The 16,803-nt window shown below is 58.9% G+C and overlaps 6 protein-coding genes across 6 annotated transcripts; 2 read left to right on the top strand and 4 right to left on the bottom strand.

Annotated features, from left to right (window-relative positions):
• Positions 1-41: 41 nt before the first annotated feature.
• ACRALDRAFT_2024036 (uncharacterized protein) lies at positions 42-3,749 on the bottom strand (the record flags this gene model as incomplete). The annotated part of the gene is made up of 1 exon (XM_071020186.1): positions 42-3,749. One exon carries the CDS (start codon positions 3,747-3,749, stop codon positions 42-44), a length of 3,708 nt encoding a protein of 1,235 aa, XP_070878963.1.
• A 1,876-nt stretch (positions 3,750-5,625) lies between these two features.
• ACRALDRAFT_1060090 (uncharacterized protein) lies at positions 5,626-6,564 on the bottom strand (the record flags this gene model as incomplete). The annotated part of the gene is made up of 1 exon (XM_071016178.1): positions 5,626-6,564. The coding sequence occupies one exon, from the start codon at positions 6,562-6,564 to the stop codon at positions 5,626-5,628; it is 939 nt and encodes a 312-aa protein (XP_070878962.1).
• Positions 6,565-6,654: 90 nt separating this feature from the next.
• On the top strand, positions 6,655-8,075 carry ACRALDRAFT_2015102 (uncharacterized protein; the record flags this gene model as incomplete). Its single annotated transcript, XM_071019796.1, has 9 exons — positions 6,655-6,719; positions 6,757-6,818; positions 6,874-6,915; positions 6,967-7,069; positions 7,117-7,211; positions 7,331-7,348; positions 7,469-7,707; positions 7,829-7,838; positions 7,867-8,075. The coding sequence occupies 9 exons, from the start codon at positions 6,655-6,657 to the stop codon at positions 8,073-8,075; spliced, it is 843 nt and encodes a 280-aa protein (XP_070878961.1).
• A 34-nt stretch (positions 8,076-8,109) lies between these two features.
• On the top strand, positions 8,110-9,020 carry ACRALDRAFT_2096692 (uncharacterized protein; the record flags this gene model as incomplete). The annotated part of the gene is made up of 2 exons (XM_071022793.1): positions 8,110-8,357; positions 8,423-9,020. 2 exons carry the CDS (start codon positions 8,110-8,112, stop codon positions 9,018-9,020), a joined length of 846 nt encoding a protein of 281 aa, XP_070878960.1.
• A 203-nt stretch (positions 9,021-9,223) lies between these two features.
• Positions 9,224-11,249, bottom strand: ACRALDRAFT_1060091 (uncharacterized protein; the record flags this gene model as incomplete). The annotated part of the gene is made up of 2 exons (XM_071016179.1): positions 9,224-10,679; positions 10,777-11,249. 2 exons carry the CDS (start codon positions 11,247-11,249, stop codon positions 9,224-9,226), a joined length of 1,929 nt encoding a protein of 642 aa, XP_070878959.1.
• A 1,887-nt stretch (positions 11,250-13,136) lies between these two features.
• ACRALDRAFT_2038694 (uncharacterized protein) lies at positions 13,137-15,997 on the bottom strand (the record flags this gene model as incomplete). Its single annotated transcript, XM_071020900.1, has 3 exons — positions 13,137-15,214; positions 15,281-15,382; positions 15,667-15,997. 3 exons carry the CDS (start codon positions 15,995-15,997, stop codon positions 13,137-13,139), a joined length of 2,511 nt encoding a protein of 836 aa, XP_070878958.1.
• Between the last annotated feature and the right edge of the window lie 806 nt (positions 15,998-16,803).

Below are 16,803 nucleotides of genomic sequence, written 5' to 3'. Positions count from 1 at the left end.
TAGATATAGAAGCAAGACCCGTAGCGCCATAAAAAACGTCCCTACCGGGATTCCCTACCGGGAACCCTCAAGCCAGCGTCACCTCGGGCAGCTGCACCACCCGAGGATTCACGTCCCGCAACCACTTCACGAACCGAAGCCCCTGCATCTTGGACCGTCCCTGGCCAGTCTCCAGCATGAGACGCTGCTCGTCCTCCGGGTCGCTCCCCGTAGTACAGCACCAGCTCGTGCTGGCTCCGGTCCTTGCTGCGGTTGTACTGGAACCGCTGCACCCGCCGAGGATCCACCATGATCTCCTCCGGCGTGCCCTCCTTCGCCCGCGCCACCCCCGCAATCTCGTCCATCCGGAGACGCACAGCTTCCGCCGCCGACCCGGCCTTCCACTGCCGGTCCCCCTGCCGGAACGAGCACAGGTCGAACGCGTCCGGCTCGCTCTTCACCGCAAACGGAGACTGTCCCCGGGGGGTGCTGATCCCGGGAGAATAAGGGGATTCCGGCGGCGTGTCCGATGATCGGACTGCGCGTCGTGCCAACTCCCCCAGGTTCCCCGCCCATCCGGAGCTCGGAGTCCAATCGCTGTGTCTTCGATTGAGAAGGTTGCCGCCATTTGGTGTTGGTGGAAGGCTTGGTCTGCCCATCGCATTCTTCTGCTGCGAGCCAGATACAGACGTGTCAACGGAGACCGACTCGCCTCTTGACGTCTCCAAGCTGTGTCGTGCTAGATCGCTAAGAAACCGCTGCCGGCTGTCTCTACGTTCGGCTTCGGCGCTCGGTCCCGAATGATCCGCTCCGTGAATCTGCCCTGGTCGCACGCTGCCATCGCCGTTGGCTGTATGTTTCTGAGACTGGGAATTCTGATCCGGCTGATTGGACGGCGGTGGATTCGGCTGGGGTTGATGCTTCTGTGTCGGATGGTGTTCTGGCTCCTTCTCCTTGTCCTTCTCCTTCTCCTTCTCATTGGCAGTCGCCAGATTCTCAGTCTCCTTCTCCCTCTCCTTGGCAGCCTGCCCAGCATCGCGCGCCAGGTTCTCTGGCTCCTCCTTCTCCTTGTCAGTTTTCCCAGCATCGTTCGCCTGGTGCTCAGTCTCCTTCTCCCTCTCCTTGGCACCCTGGCCAGCATCGTTTGCTAGGTTCTCAGTCTCAGTCTCCCTCTCCCTGGCCGCCGGCGCACCTGCGACGGCTGAGGACGCCATGGCATGCTCGACCGTCATCTTCTCCGGCATCTTCTGCTGCGTCTCGGGCGGCTTGGACGCCTCGTCTCCCTCCTCCTCCTGTGACGCACCTCTCTCGTTCCGCGCCCGACCTTCCTCTTCGGCGACAACAAGGGGATCGGGCGTTCCGAGACGCACTGCCACCGCTTCTTGGTCGTCCTCTTCCTTGTCTTCCTTTCCCCCCTCTGGTGTTCCGGGTCGCTCGGCCTCCACGAATAGTCCGCTGCCTTCCTCCCGTCCATGGGCAAGAGACGAAAGCCCATTCCCAGAAGGTTTCTCGGCTGGTTCGGGCCGGCTGTCTGTCAACGCCGAACGGGGTTCCTTGCGCTTTCGGGCACGGTCGACGCTCGGCGATGGCTGTGGATGTGGCTGTGTCTGCGGCGCACGACTAGAAGCCCTGCGGCTGGCTGTTTTGGTCGATGATCGGGTACCGGCAGCAGCACCAATACGCGAGGACGTGGCGGTCAGGTCAATGAAATTCGTGGGCGGCGGAGTGATATCCCTGTTGAGCACATCTTCGCTGCTCGCATCGCCGCTCGAGTCGAGTTCCTCGTACTCGTAGTCCATGTCTTTCTCGTCGTCCACGGGGAGTGGTGCCGCATCGGCATCGGCATCGGCATCCGCCTCGCCTGCGTTCGAGTCCGAGTCACAGTCCGTCGCGTCGGGGTCCAGGTCCATCGCCGAGGCCGTTTCGGCGTCGTCCTTGGCTTCCCTGCGTCGCATGAGCCGCCGACCCAGCTCGTGCTGGGTGCGCGCACGCGTTTCGGGATGGTCGGGACCCAGGTTGCGCACGGGATACATGGGAAAGGTGGAGAGCTCCGTGGCGCGCACCCATCCCTCCCTGGTGTTCTTCCTTTCGAACCAGAGGACGGGGAACCACCGGTTCTTAACCGACTTGCCCCCATCCTCGTAGCCCGGCGCCCACCCGGTAATGCCGTCTTGGTCGTAGGTGTAACATGGCTGGCGACGGGCGTCCTGCAGGAGGGGCAGGTTGCCCAGGGTGGTACCTCGATAGCCGCACGGGGTGAGGTCCTTCCAGGCTAGGATCATGACGATGTACTTGCGGGGCTTGTCGCCCGCCTTCGGTTTCGGGGTCGCGAAATAGATGGCGCCGGGCCGGGGATTCGTGATGATGCCCAAGTTTTTCGACGTGTGTTTGTTGGGATGCTTCTGGGTAAGACGGGACGGAGTCGCGCCTATCGGGGCGTGCACCGACGGCGCGGGGGTAGTAGCACGGCCCTGAAACGACCCTGTCCCCGGTATCGTGTTGGGACCTCGGTCCGGGGGAAGGCTCATGGCTCGGAGAGCAGCACCGCCAGGGGTGGACATGCTTTGCTTTCTCAGTTGTTTGCAGCGACTTTTATGTTCGCTGCCGAGGGGCCTGTAGCCGTTGTCGAAGGCTTCCCTGACCAGCTTATTGTGCCTGTTGGCGCGCTCCTCGTCACAGTCGAGGACGCGGTAGCCCAGCAAGCGTAGGGCCTGGTCTTGCTGGCGTCCCAGGTAGCCGTGAGCGGCCGAGTCGAGATGCTTGGCCGCGGCGGCAAGGGCCGACATGCGGAAGTGGACGCCGTGTTCTTCACACTTGAGGATGTACCATTTCCCGTCCCACGAGATGATGGCGTGCTTGTACTTGGCGTTCCCATTTCGGTATACCTCGTCGTACGTGACGGTTCTGTCGTCTTGCGGATTGTTCGACGACGTCGTCTTGGGGCGTTTGGCGCGGCCGGATTCCTGGACACCGGATTCGAGGGCCGCAGTACTCTTCCGCTTGGGCGTCTTCGCGGTCTGGACGGGAGGCTGGGCCGAAACGGATGCCGCGCGTGCCGCTTTCTGTGCTGGCACATGAGTCGTCGGCTGAGTAGCTACCGGGCCCGATAGAGAAGAGCGAGGGTGGAGTGAGACGAGCGTGCGACGAACGGAAGACTTCTTGGCCGATACCGTGCCCGCGCCATTAAAGACCTTGGGGTGGGTCGAAGAACGGGCTGGATTGGATAGGTTGGGCGTCACCAACGAAGACGACGGGCCGGGCTTTGGCGTAGCGGTAACAGGGGCTGGCCTGGGCTGCACCTTTCCGCTGTCATCGTCCCGCGGAGTGGGTTGTTGGGGGACAAGGTCCTTGTCCTTGGCCGATGTCTCGGAGCGGGTGTTTCCCGGTGTAACCGCAGAGCTGAGCGACGACTTGGACTCTTCCTTGGGGGGTTCCTGGAAAAGTTGGCGGAGGTAGCGGCGCTCGGCATCCTTCTTCTCCTTGTCGCAATCGGCCGTCTTCTTCTCATAGTCGTGTTTTAAGACTTGGAGACGCAGGTCGAGATTACCGGCCATGAGTTGGCGCAGCTTCTGGACAATATCCTTGGGGATATCGCTGCGGTTGACCAAGCGACGGGCTTCCTCGGCGGCAGCAGCCAGCAACTTATCTTTGGCTTGCGTATACTCTTCCGTCTGAGTGGCCGAGATGAGCTGATACTTCCTTTCGATGGCGTCCAGCTGCTCGAGGCGGTCTGGAGTGAACCAGCCGCCTGAGGGGGCTTTCGTGGCCATGGTAGGGGTTTGCATTGGTGTTTTTGGGGGTGTCTGAGACCAGGTACTGTCACTGTCAGCAAAGTATTCGTATATAAAAGGGAACGGAGAAAGGCATATCAAGTGGGCGCATCTTTGGACTACGGCCTCATTGAGAGAGTACTCTTGTTGGAGCACCATGTCCAAGGGCGTAAATGCAGTGGACATAGGAGTCTGGGAAAGGAAAGACCTTGGCCTAGCACTTACCCTTGAGCACCTAGTAAATCCCACGCTGTCGTTGGGCTTTACATACAGGCCCAGCGACGAAGACACAGAGCATGCAATATGCCAGGGCAGAAGAGAGGCGCAATCAAAAGAAGGAATGAGCAACTGCCAGCCACTTGTTAGCGATGTCCGGTATGGTATTGGATGCTCTGTGGACTTACATGACGAGCTTCGACTTTGTAGGCGAACAAGAGTTGAAAGAGGCAAAAGACGATGTCAGATTCGAACCGTGGACTGGAATTTGTTGGCCCGCAACCACTGGGCCAAGGGTTGACGAGCCGGGATGGGAAGAAAGAGAGTCGAGACTAATACGGAGTTGGAGATGGTGGTGTTAGTGTTGAAGCGTAAGACGTGGCTCTCGTTGAGACGCCCCGGGAATCTTGAAGACCATAAACTTGGAATTGGCCTGGAGGACTTGAATCTTCGTTCGTCGTTCGTGGCCTGGGGCAATGTCTTGTGGAAGATGTCCAAGTTGATGGTAGAAGGACTGAAAAGCAGCAGCGTTTGAGGACAAGACACTGCTATGCCAAATTAAAAGAAGGAACGACAAAGAGTAAGATAAAAGGGGAAGGAGGATAAAGTTCCAGGATGCCTGAAGCTTGATTAGAATTAGTGATTTCCCAAGAATGTAAAGAGGAAGGAAAAGGTCGACGGTTCTTGCTGCTCGTAGGGAGGTGAGAAGGGGAAAGAAATGAGGGTGAAAATCGAGAATGAGCTGGACCAGAAGTGGCGTGGCGGCCAATTACGAAGTACGAAGTACCTACCTTGATAGGCTCCTACCCTGGCCCTTAGCGCAACGTGTCTGGGAAAGTACAAACACTGTACGCTAGTACGCATAACGAAGGGATAGGCGAGTGATTGAAGTGTGTGATAGGCTGAGACGCCTCACCGCTAGGCCGTTCTTATATTCCTGTCTTAAAGTACGGTACGGAAAGAAGAATACACACTGTGGGTTATAGACGTACTTTTCAAGACGCGTTTCATTTCCCGCGGTATCATCGACTTTTGAGTGTCTTTATAGCCAGCGACGCCATGGCCCTTTGTAGTGGAACTTGGTGTGTATGAACCAGACCAGAGCTACCAGGACAGCCTATAGCGCCGCAGGGAGATGTCAGTCTTCTTTGTCCTGTCGCTTTTACACTGCGTAAGGCAGTCCTTTGTTCACTTCAAAGATGTCGCACGATATCTTAGATATAGTACCAGTCGGTCTCTCCTATGTCACTGTCATGTAGAAATGACGAGCCCAGGTACAGTGTCTCTTGGGTTGTCGTCTCTGGACATACTTTCTTTACAATGATTGTCGTGAATATATGAGAAGCAGGTAGTGTGACACAGGTTGATGCATGGCGCAAAGCCATTCATTGCCTACGAAGTAGGTCAGACGGTTCTGTCCAGTATCTACGCGATTTTGCTTTGAATATATATTGGTATATATATGGACACAAAAGAAAGCCGGAAATCCCTGAACATCAGTCGCTCGTGAAGACAGCAGTCATCGACTCGGTATCCATGTTTGACCAGGACAGCACTTCATTGCTAGGCCCCAGCATGCTTCAACAGCATAGCCGACTCCTTCATCCAAAACAGTATATCTTAATTCGTATATTGTAGTTCATCTCAACTAACCCGTCTCCTACCATCCCCTGCTAGACATCTTCTCCTCCGGCCGCATAGAATCGCAGTTGATGCCAACCATGGCCTCGCCAAGGCCCGTAGACACCTCGGCCAGGACAGCAGCGTCGCGGAAGTGGGTAGTCGCCCGCACGATCGCCTTGGCCCGCTTGGCCGGGTCGCCCGACTTGAAGATGCCGCTGCCGACAAAGACGCCATCGCAGCCGAGCTGCATCATCAGGGCGGCGTCGGCCGGGGTAGCCACGCCGCCGGCGGCAAAGTTGACGACGGGCAGGCGTCCCTCCTCGGCGACGCGCTTGAGCAGGGCCGGGTCGACCTCAAACTCGCGGGCCAGGGCGCGGATGCCGACCTCGCCCTCGGAGGCCAGCACGGCCTGGGCGCGGGCAATGTCGGCGCGGACCTGCTTGACGTGGGTGACGGCCTCGACGACGTCGCCGGTGCCGGCCTCGCCCTTGGTGCGCAGCATGGCGGCGCCCTCGGCGACGCGGCGGAGGGCCTCGCCGAGGTTGCGGCAGCCGCAGACAAAGGGCGCCTTGAAGCCGTGCTTCTCGACGTGGTGGGTGCGGTCGGCCGGGGTCAGCACCTCCGACTCGTCAATGTAGTCGACGTCGAGCGACTCGAGGATCTGGCACTCGACAAAGTGGCCGATGCGCGCCTTGGCCATGACGGGGATGCTGACGGCCTTTTGGATCTCGCGGATCATGCCCGGGTCCGACATGCGGGCTACGCCGCCGTCGCGGCGGATGTCGGCGGGCACGCGCTCGAGGGCCATGACGGCGCAGGCGCCGGCTTCCTCGGCGATGCGGGCTTGCTCGGCGTTTGTCACGTCCATGATGACGCCGCCCTTGAGCATCTGGGCGAGGCCAGCCTTGACGGCAAAGGTGGGGATTTGCTTGTCATCGCCGGCGGTCTTGCCGTTTTGCGCGGACTCGTTTGTCATGGTGGTGGGGGTGGTGTGAGGGAGGTAGGTGGGTGAGTTTCGAGTCGAGTCGAGTTTTTGTTGGTGGGGAGTTGTGAGGGGTTTTTAAGAATGGATGTTGCGTTGCCTTGCGCTGGGCGGGAAGCGGACGTGAGAGGGTTGAGGGTTGAGGGCTGGTGCAGGAGGCGAGAGGGATGAAAATATCAACGGCAGCCTCACAAGTCGAATCCTTCCGCGGTATGAGAAACTTTTTAGTGGCGATTTTTTCAAGACTTGTTAGTCGGTAGCGTCCTCCGAGCGGGTATTATATGGGTAAGGGATTGTTCCGAGGGGCGGAGAGGGGCAAAGGGCGCAAGGCGCGGGGTATTATTAGTTGATAAGGAATAATTAAGGGACCGACCGGCCTAGGCTGAACTCTGTGAGAATACCAAGCCAAGGGAAATGGATGGAAGGAAAAGAAAAGGGGGATTATTTATAAAAATTCAAGTTCCCAAGAGTCGCGACAAAGGAGTCATAGGCAAGTCCAGTCGAGGCGAACAAGAGTCATACTTTGTACCATGGTGTTTCTACCAGACCGAACGCATACAATCTTGCATGTCACTTCCCCTCATTGACTCAAAAGTACCTGTACTCTACCATAGCCGCGCGCTCTGGAACACCTTTCTCACGTGTCTAAAGATGTATAACACCCCGATTTGTAGGAAAGGCCCCGAGTCCTATATTCCAGCCCGAGTCGAGGCTTAACAACTACAGAATATAACACGTAAAGAAAAGACAAAGGAACAAGTCGGGGACACCGGACAGAGTGAAAGTATTCGCTATGTCCCTTTGAAGGCTTCCTTAAGCGGTTACTCCACCCCTAACCCCCACCTTGATTTTTATTTTTTTATTTCTTTTCCCCTTCTGTCATGTCCGGTGTCTGCAGCGGGCCCCACCATTGGACCCCCTGGCTGCGGCTTGTATCGGCACGTGGAAAAGAGGTACCTCTGCCGCCCGTCGCCGCCTTTGCTCACATCTCCGTCTTGTGCCTCCGGTTCCGCTGGACGTCTGGACCATCACCTGGTTAACCCGCTCTATTTCCATCTCAACGGAGCCTCTGATATCTCTCCAGCGCTCAGAATTGGCTCGGAATTGATAGCAGGCTCTTCGGAATTGAATCTACACGTAGTCGCCCCCTAACCGCGCGGTAATTCTCCGACTCCGGAACCACCTCCCTACACTACTCGAACCTGTGTCTGTCTTGTAAAAAAATCCACCAAAAACCATCACGACCATCACTCACAAGTGTAGTCAAAGTGTTATTCACTCATTCTCCGTATAGAGGCGCACTGCGCATTGTTCGGACTTCCGAAGAGCAATCCTTCCCGAATCCCCCCCGCCGACCGCGGGATCCCCCGACCTCAGCCACTCAAAATCAACCCGATCGCATATCCACCGACACCATCACCGACACCATCACCGACGCTCTCAGTGGCTCGACCTCACAACACTCTCCCATTTCCTTTCCATTGATCCCTCTCCCCGACCCCTAACTCCTCACCCCCCTCAACCCACCCCGCCTTCAACATGCCAACTCTCACCATCGGCGTGCTGGCTCTCCAAGGCGGCTTTGAAGAACACATAAACCACCTGCGCAAAGCCGCCGCCATCGCCTACCCTCCCCCCACCCCCTACAAATTCGACTTTATCCAAGTCCGCACCCCTTCCCAGCTCGACGCCTGCAGAGCTCTCATCCTCCCGGGCGGCGAGAGCACCACCATTTCCCTCGTCGCCGCCGAATCCGGTCTCTTGGAGCCATTGCGCGATTTTGTCCAGTACGTCCGTTGCCCTCATCTTACAGCAAAAAAAAGAAAGAAAACAGCCGCTAAACGCAGACCAGACAAAAGAGAAACCCAACCTGGGGAACCTGCGCCGGCGCCATCCTCCTCGCCGACGAAGCCAACGCCGCCTCCACCAAAAAGGGCGGCCAGGCCCTCATAGGCGGCCTCTCGGTCCGCGTCCACCGGAACTACTTTGGCCGCCAAGTCGAGAGCTTCATCGCCGACCTCGACCTCCCTTTCCTCTCGTCGCCAGCCACGACCGACGAAGGGGCCGCCGCACCACCGCCACCTTTGCCGTTCCAGGCCGTCTTCATCCGCGCACCCATCGTCGAAGCCATCCTCCCCGTGGCCTCCGAGTCCGAGGCCGCGGCGCCTCCCCACGCCCGACCGCCCGTCGAAACCCTCGCCGTCCTTCCCGGTCGGAAGGACAGGGGTGGGTTTTCCCGGCCCGGTGAGAGCGATGCCCCGGATGCCGTCGGCGATATCGTCGCCGTGCGCCAGGGAAATGTCTTTGCCACCAGTTTCCACCCAGAGCTGACCGACGATGTGCGTATCCACGTGTGGTGGCTCCGGGAGGTCGTCAAGGCGGTTACCGAGGAAGCAAACGGAGCAGCGGGTGAGAAGACGAGGGGACCCGTTCCAGTGATGAGTTTGTGACATGTAGGTTGCCGGTATGCGGACGATGCCATTGCAGGGAGTTACGCGTAGCGAGCGGTGCGTCGACTCTCGGCCTGTGATTAACTCGGCCTGTGATTAAAACTGCGTCATGTTGACTTCAGGTCAGACTATCAAAGTCGTTCTACACTAGACATCAATTACACTGTCATTGAACATGATTAACCGCCCCTCTTTCGACAGCTTCACACTTTCGCCTCAAAACTCTCGCCCCCCTCCTCGTATTCGACCTCGCCCCCCTCCCCCTCCACCTCATCCTCCTCAATGCTCCAATCCCGGAACCCCGTACCCCGTACCCAACTAACCCCCTTCCTCCACCCAGCCTCCGGAATGGCCGCCGCATCCCGCTCGTACACCACCCCGGTCACCATCAGCGCCGCCACGAAAACCCACACGTCTCCCCCCTTCATCCCCCTCCACCACCGCCTCTTGACGCCCACCTTCCAGAGCGAATCCACGCTCGCCCTCGCCGAGTACAAGAAGGCCGCCCGACCCTTCCGCCGGTCCGCCCACGCCCACAAGCCGGCCGCGAACCCCCCGAGGAAGAAGCGCAGCTTGGGGAGGAAGTGCCGCGGGAACCACTGCTGGAAGAAGCAGACGGACGCCCAGGCCGTGGAGAGGGCGCCGGTGAGGAAGCCCGACGTGCGGAGCGCCCGTGCCAGCACCCCCTGCAGAGTGGCCAGCGGCGCGTGGTAGAGCAGCTTGCGCCCACCGCCGGGGATGAGGGCCATGGCCGCGTACAGGCCCAGGAAGAGGCGGGCGAGCGGCGGGAACGAGCCGAGCCAGAAGTGTAGGTAGGTGCGGAGGCACGACGGGTCGGAGGGGTGGAGCGTGGCGCAGGAGAGCGAGGAGATGATGGGGTGGGCCGACGAGGTCAGGGGGGCTACGGCCGAGAGGGAGATTGGGAGGGTTTCCTTGTCGGGGAAGAGCGTGGGCGAGATGTAAGGACTATAGATGGTTAGTGTGAGAGCTGGATGAGCCAGGGGGTAGAACAAAAAAAGGAAAAGACAAAAAAAAGAAAAAGGAAGGGGAACATACGGCCAGCTGAGTTGTGCCATCCGGGACAGACTATCCACCACATCATACGGACTGGGCCACCGAATATGGCTCGGATACCCCTGCGGCCTGGGGTGGAGATAGGCCGTCGAATCCCTCACGACAAACTTGGCAAACGGCTCGGGGAAACAGTCGCGATCAAAGACAAAGGCGTGCCACAGCTGGCCCAGGGCAAAAGGCTGGAGGAGCCAGCTGCCCCACCACCAGGGCCGCTCGCGCCGGACGCGGCCGCCGTTCTTCCACCCCCAGACGAGGCCCTCGCCCTCGCAGAGGTTCCAGCCGTACTCGAGGGCGCGGAACAGGGCGAAGAGGGCAACGGAGACGCGGAGCTTCTGGGCCGGGTAGATTCCGAGGGCGAGGCCGGCGAGCGAGGCGCCGACGGCGGGGGCCAGGGGCGAGGTCAGGGTGGCGGCGGCGCGGGGATTGCGGAGGCGGAAGGGCCGGGCGGCGTCGTCGAGGAGGTGCAGGCGGAGGCGGGTGAGGAAGCGGAAGAGGACGCGGTAGAGGAGGAGGATGGTGGAGAGGGAGAGGGAGAGGCGGAAGGTGGACGATTTGTGGAGGGGTTGCTTCTTTGCGGACTTGGGGCTGTGGCTTGTTAGCGAGTGGACTTGGAAAGACAAAATAGCAAAATAATAGAAGGAGACAGAAAGGGAAAAGGAAAAGGGAAGACGATGCAACGTACTCTTTCTTACGGCCTACCCTACTCGCCAGGGCTTCAAAGGCCTTCATCGCACCCGCCGTCCCGAAAAACACGCGCAGCGATTCCCTAATCGCCCGCGTATTATAATTCTCCCTGCCGCCGTTCCCGTTCCCATTACCACCACATCCCGCGCCATCCCCAGCAACCGGCTGTCCCTTCTTCCCCCTGCCATCAGGACCCTCAATGATGCGCTCGACGGTCGCTACCGAGGGAGCGGCGCGGCGCAGCACGCGGGGACGCGACAGGATGTACTTGTGGAGAATGGCATATTCGCGGGCGGAGATGGTGTAGCGTAGGGCGTTGCGGAGGATCGGGTCGGTGACGCTCTTTGCCGTCAGGGTACGCGGTTTCGAGGACGATGAACGGGCGGAGGGCTGGGCTGGAGAGGACGAGGCGGATGGGGATGCGCTGGGGAGGGCGCTTGGCCCCGGGTTTGCGATGGCAGCCGAGGCCATGGGTGGATTGATTGAGGAGGCTGTTTCTTTTGCTGTTCTTATTTCAATGGCCGTATCGCGGGGTGTATGTCGGTGCTCGAGAGGATGCTGATGCGGTGGATAACGAGTGTCGACAGCGGAGTACGAATCTGATCGCGGAGATTGGGAGTTACGTCAAGAGTTCGATCTCTTTGGATAGACGCGAAGAAGAATTGAGAGGCAGGACAGAAGAAACAGAGGAAGAGATTGGAGGATTCTGCGTCGCGTTGTATTGGTCGTTTGGTCGTCCCTTTGGAAGAAGAAAAGCAGGTATCCGTTCAGAGGGAGGGAAAAAGGGAGATGGCAGTGGGAGAGGGAATGAAAATGGAAAGGGAAAGGGAAAGTGATGACATGTGCCTCGGCTCTTACCATATTGGGCAGGTACATTGACTTTGTACATGCTTCGTACAGTAGCGCATACCAATACGCAGTACTGTACTGTACGACATGCTGTACATGTACGGCACAAGCATGACACTAGCGCTCTCGGTTGAGCTGCGGTAATGAACCCCACTTTCTTTGGCATTGGTACTCGGTACACATACAGCCTGCCAAGCCACATTCCAATGGTATCTCGTGTCGGCGTCTCGTCTGCGATTCCTCTGCACCACCGTACATAACTTCACCGTCCAGATACCTTACAAAGTCACTTATTAGCAGGTCATTAAATGTCACCGTAAGAGACTCGTGGCTTATATTCTATCCGCATCTTCTAGGTACTTTGACTCGACCACATAACCTGGGAGGTCAAACTACTACGCATCTGTCACGTGCCTCTACTCCGTATAACCCTTCTCACAACATCACATCAAGCCTCCGACTCCAATACTTCCGCTTCCACATCGTCCCCATATAACGTACCTACTCAGGATCAACGGCAGGTCATCTTTCATCTCCCAAGCATAAAAACAGGTATACAACGTAGCACGGGAGAATAACATGAACCAGTAAAACGGACCTCAGGACCTTCTCTTTTGCTACCCGCGTTTTGGTTATTCTGAGAACCACTTACACGCCAGATCTCCCCAAAGCTGCCTCATAACCCAACAAACGCGGGTATCATACTCCTAACATCCCTGGCATCCCTTCCCATCTCATACCACGTCACCTCTTCATCCCCACAACTGCTCTCGTCCCAGCCGCATGGCGCATTCCTCTCTTCTCCCTCGCCCAGTCTCTGTGGTCCTGGCCACCATGCCAGCCGGCAAAGCCGTCGTCCCCCCTTCCCTGTGTCAGATACACTCGCCCTGGACTGACCTGCCATGACCTGGGTAGATAAGGTAGCACCTCAAGGGGTTAAGTAACCCCAAGGCGACTCAAATCTCCCTTTCGATAATATTTTCTCCGTCCACAATCGCCCACCCGGCGGTGAAATTCGCATGAGATAGACACAAAGTGGCCTCCCTCTTCCCCGACTCTTCAGTCCCCCATATCCGCGTAACAAGCAAGTAAAATGAAAACCAAAACGGAGAGAATCGGGTACTTTTTTGTTGTTCCGTCATGGGGAAGGACGCACGTCCGCACCGGGAGGACACAAATATCCCCCCTCCAATCACGAGAACACGCGACTCCCATGGCAGAAATTACAGTAAAAGGCAAAAAAAGAAAAGCGGACCAATCCCCCCGATAATATCAAAGTGGCCCGACCGGGAAATACGTGCTTTTTGTGTCCTCATTATGCGGAAAAGACATGTGATCCGCTTCATACACGGCGTCGACTCACTGCCTTTCCGTAGTCTTCTTTCTTTTTGCTTGATTTTGGCTCTCCCCTCGGTGTGTCAATCATAACTCGTCAGGCCGCTCGGTCTGTGTTTCGTTTCTTCTTTTTTCTTAGTTGCGTGTGGTCGTCACGTCAACAATGGTCGGACATTAGGGGTAAGAGGCCATAGGTGCCGTGGCCGTGGCTTCAGAGCCCGCCGGCGACAGTGGTACCCAGTTGCGTACCAGAGAGGGGGCGTCTCCCCGGTAGGGAACCACCTCCTCCTGCCAGCCGAGGGCGTGCCAGACGCCGCCGCCGTGGCGCGGCTCAACCCTCTCGAGGCCGCGTCGGATCTCCGCAGCGTGGGGTACCCGGCCTTCGCGGACGGCATCGAGCGCGCGAGCCCGACGAGCCTCCCGCTCCGACACGACGCTCACCATGATCTGGTGTCGCATCTCCGAGCTGGCCCACCCGGGGACGCTGTACCCCGTCGACTCCAGCACCGGCTTCAGGTACGCAAATGGCAGGTTCAGGAGGACCCTGGAAAGGGTGGCGTTGACCGTGCGCTGCTCGGCCGTGAGCGGAGGACCCGCATCAGTGCCGCCAGTGCCGGCGTTGCCGCCCTCTTGCCCAGCCGGGGTATCGTTAATGTCCCCAAACTTGATGTGCGTGGGACGCGGCCAACGACCCTGCGCCAAGCGAACTGACGTACCGCGCGCAATAGTCGGCCCGTTGGTGGTGGTGGTAGTGGTCGTCGTCGCCTTGGCCGACGCCACCGGGACAGGAGGAATCCGCGCAAAACCCTCGGGGTCGGCGACGGACGTATCGAGGCGGAAGAAAGCGGGGAAGTTGTTGATGATAAACGAGACGATGCCGTCCATGATCATTTGAACCACCTCGCCGTACGTGAACCGGGTATGGCCGTCGGCCGACGCCCGGTCAGCCACGTCGCCCAGGGCAAAGGTAAGGGCCTTCTCGAGAGCGGTCCACGTGAGTTGACGCGACGCGATATCGAGGCCGCGAACGACGACCGGCGTCCAACTCAAGAGATGACCGGCGGCGGCGTAGCCCAGCGCAAAGTCGAATCGGCTATCGGTCGTTCCTGCCATAGTCAGGCCCTCGTCGCCCATGCCAGCCGGTTCAGGGACCTCGAGGAGCGGGAAACCATAGAGACGTTGGACGGCCATCCAGAAAGCGTCGGAGCGGAGATATTTGTCGTCAGACTGCAGCACGATAATACGGTTCGCGGCTCCCGACGGGCTCGAATCGCCGGTGGCACTGGCGTTATGCAGGAGGCTGCCGAGAGCGCGGCTCCGAGCAAGTACCAAGCGATGAGCAGGGATGCGTACCGGCGGTGCACGGTCATCCGTGTAGCGTAATTCCAGCACGCAGTCGGTCAAGGCCGGGTCCTGGAACTGGGATTGCAAGAAGGCGACCAGCCCGTCGTCCGGCGCATCCCGTCTCGGCTGCATCATGGGAGGCGGGGGCATGTGGCCGGCCATCATCGCCTGGTGAGGAGGAGGGGGTCCTCCATAACCGGGGACCGCACGCTGCTGCCGCGGCTGGCCGCGGTCATCGCTGCCACCACCGACGGCGATGCCATTGAGATTGGCAGGTGTGTGAAAGTGGCCGAAGAGATTGGCGTCGTCGGGCTGGTTGGACGACTGCGACTCCTGGAAACTATGAGGCGTAGACGGGCCGGGGCCGTAGTTGTTGGCACCGCGAGGGACGAAGGGCTCAATGCCGGTCGGAGCGGGTAGAGGGCGACCGTAGCCGTCGGCGCTCGTAGTAGGTCCAGGGACGAACTCGGCGCCGTAGGGAACCATGGGGGGGAAACCAGGACCCGGAGCACCAGGACCATGGCCGTACGAGTGGCCGTGCATATGGGCGTGGCTGTGGCTGTGGCTGTGGCTGTGGCTGTGAAAGGCGCGCCTACCATCGGGATGACCCGGGAGACCAGGCGGCGGTCCGAAGCCGGCCGAATGAGGCGGGGCAGGAGATGAGCTGTTGGAACCAAAGCCGCCAAACTGCAGGCTGCCGTTGCTGGGGTGCGGGTGATGCATGCTGGGGCCATTGACACCGTGACGAGGACCGCGGATCGAATCGCCATTGGTGGGAGGTCCGAGAGGGCGAGGAGCCGGCTGGAAGGCGGGAGGCATGGTGTAGCGGCTCGGGGGGACGACGGGAGGCGGCTGAGAAGGAGCCATTGGTTGGCCAACCGGAGCGGTATTCGAGACGACAGACGTGCCTGAAAACCAAGCCGTTAGCAAAAAATGTGTGAAGGGACAGGACAGCACAACGAGAGGCAGCTTACCCTTGGCAGGAGCACCAGAAGCAGCAGGTAGCGGTGCAGGTGCAGGAGCAGTGCTTATGGCAGTATTTTTTTCCCTATCAGAAGTGGAAGCAATGGGTTGGCCTAAATGCGGGTCAGTCGCAGTGACGGCAAAGGGCGAAGGATAGATGAGGTGGAAGGGGAACGAACCGAAATCGGGCTCCTGTGCAGTTTGGGAGACAACAGGTTCGGGGGCTTGTACGGATGTGACCGGTTCGGGGGTAGCGGACGAGCTTGCGGCGGGTGTGGTCTCGGCAACGTGATTGACTATCACGCGAGAGGAATAACAATTAAAATCAGGTATTACAGGTAGTGACGAGTTTTAGGTAGATGGGAATGGAGAGGAAGGGAAGGAAGAAAACGCTTACCAGACTTGGTCTCCACGGCAGCTGCAGGAGGAGCTGCAGGAACAACAGCGGGTTCCCCACCAACGGTGCCTTCCTGCGATTGTTTGGAATCCTTGCTCATGTCGGTTGCAACAGTTTCCGGGGTGGCAGGTTCGGCAAGCTCAGCGTTATGCTGGATCTTGAGGGAAGAGCCATTGGCGGCGGGCCGGGCGGCGGAAACGGAAGACTGCTTGCCCCTGCCACGGCTCTTGATATAGGGCAGGGGGATAACGGGGACGACACCACGGTTCGGGGCCGGAACGCCCTTTTCCTTTGCGGCACCAGCGCCGGAGCCGTTGGGACGTGGTGGCATCGTTGTAACGGGTAAAGGCGAACGGGCCAAGTGGTGATGTGGCGTGCGGCCCGGTGGGCAAATCGAAAGAAGCTTGAGCGCGTTGCGACGAGTAGGGCGAAAGGCGAGCGAGACTCCAGGTCGGAAAGGGGAAACAGCGGGCTTGAGGCGGGACCTGGAGCTACTCAACTCTTAGATGCGTCGACGTCGGGAAGAGGTAAGCATGTTACGACAGATCTGCGCGCTGGATGTTGCGTCACAGACTGCCTGGGATATATGGACGGGGCGGTGGGCGGTGGGCGGTGGGCGGTAGACGTTAGGCGGTGGACGTTGAGGTATTGGAGAGAGTGTCTGCGATGGTATGGCGAGTATAGCGCAATGAAAGGCCCTGGATATGAGATATGGAGCAGGGAAAAGATGGACGAAGCCAGCGATGGGCGCCAGATGATGGGATGGAAATGGTGAAAAACGAGGGGATGAGGGGAAGCCGGAGAAGATCAGAGGAAGATGATCCGGTGGGTCGACTTTTGGTACCAAGGAATACGATCTGTAGAGACGGCGATGACGAGACGCGAGAGACGAGAGACCAGGACAGTAGACGATGATGCAGGTGTCTCTGATGCCCGTGATGTGCCGTTGGGGACAGACGAATCGAACGCGATGGGCGGAGTTTGTTCTTTGTTGTCTTTGTTTGGCGTCGGCAAAAGGGGGGGTGGAAACACTGCCAAGAGGTTTACAATCGCTTCGACAGACGTCGCTAGGTAAAACAGACGCAACGGCGGCGGATGTTGAAGGCTGGCGGAGGCGCAGGTGTCGGAATGTAAGGC

This window comes from Sodiomyces alcalophilus, assembly GCF_042370955.1.
Source record: "Sodiomyces alcalophilus JCM 7366 unplaced genomic scaffold ACRALscaffold_1, whole genome shotgun sequence".
NCBI lineage: Eukaryota > Fungi > Ascomycota > Sordariomycetes > Glomerellales > Plectosphaerellaceae > Sodiomyces > Sodiomyces alcalophilus.
Note: the sequence above shows the minus strand (reverse complement) of the source record. Positions and strands in the feature narration are given on the sequence as shown.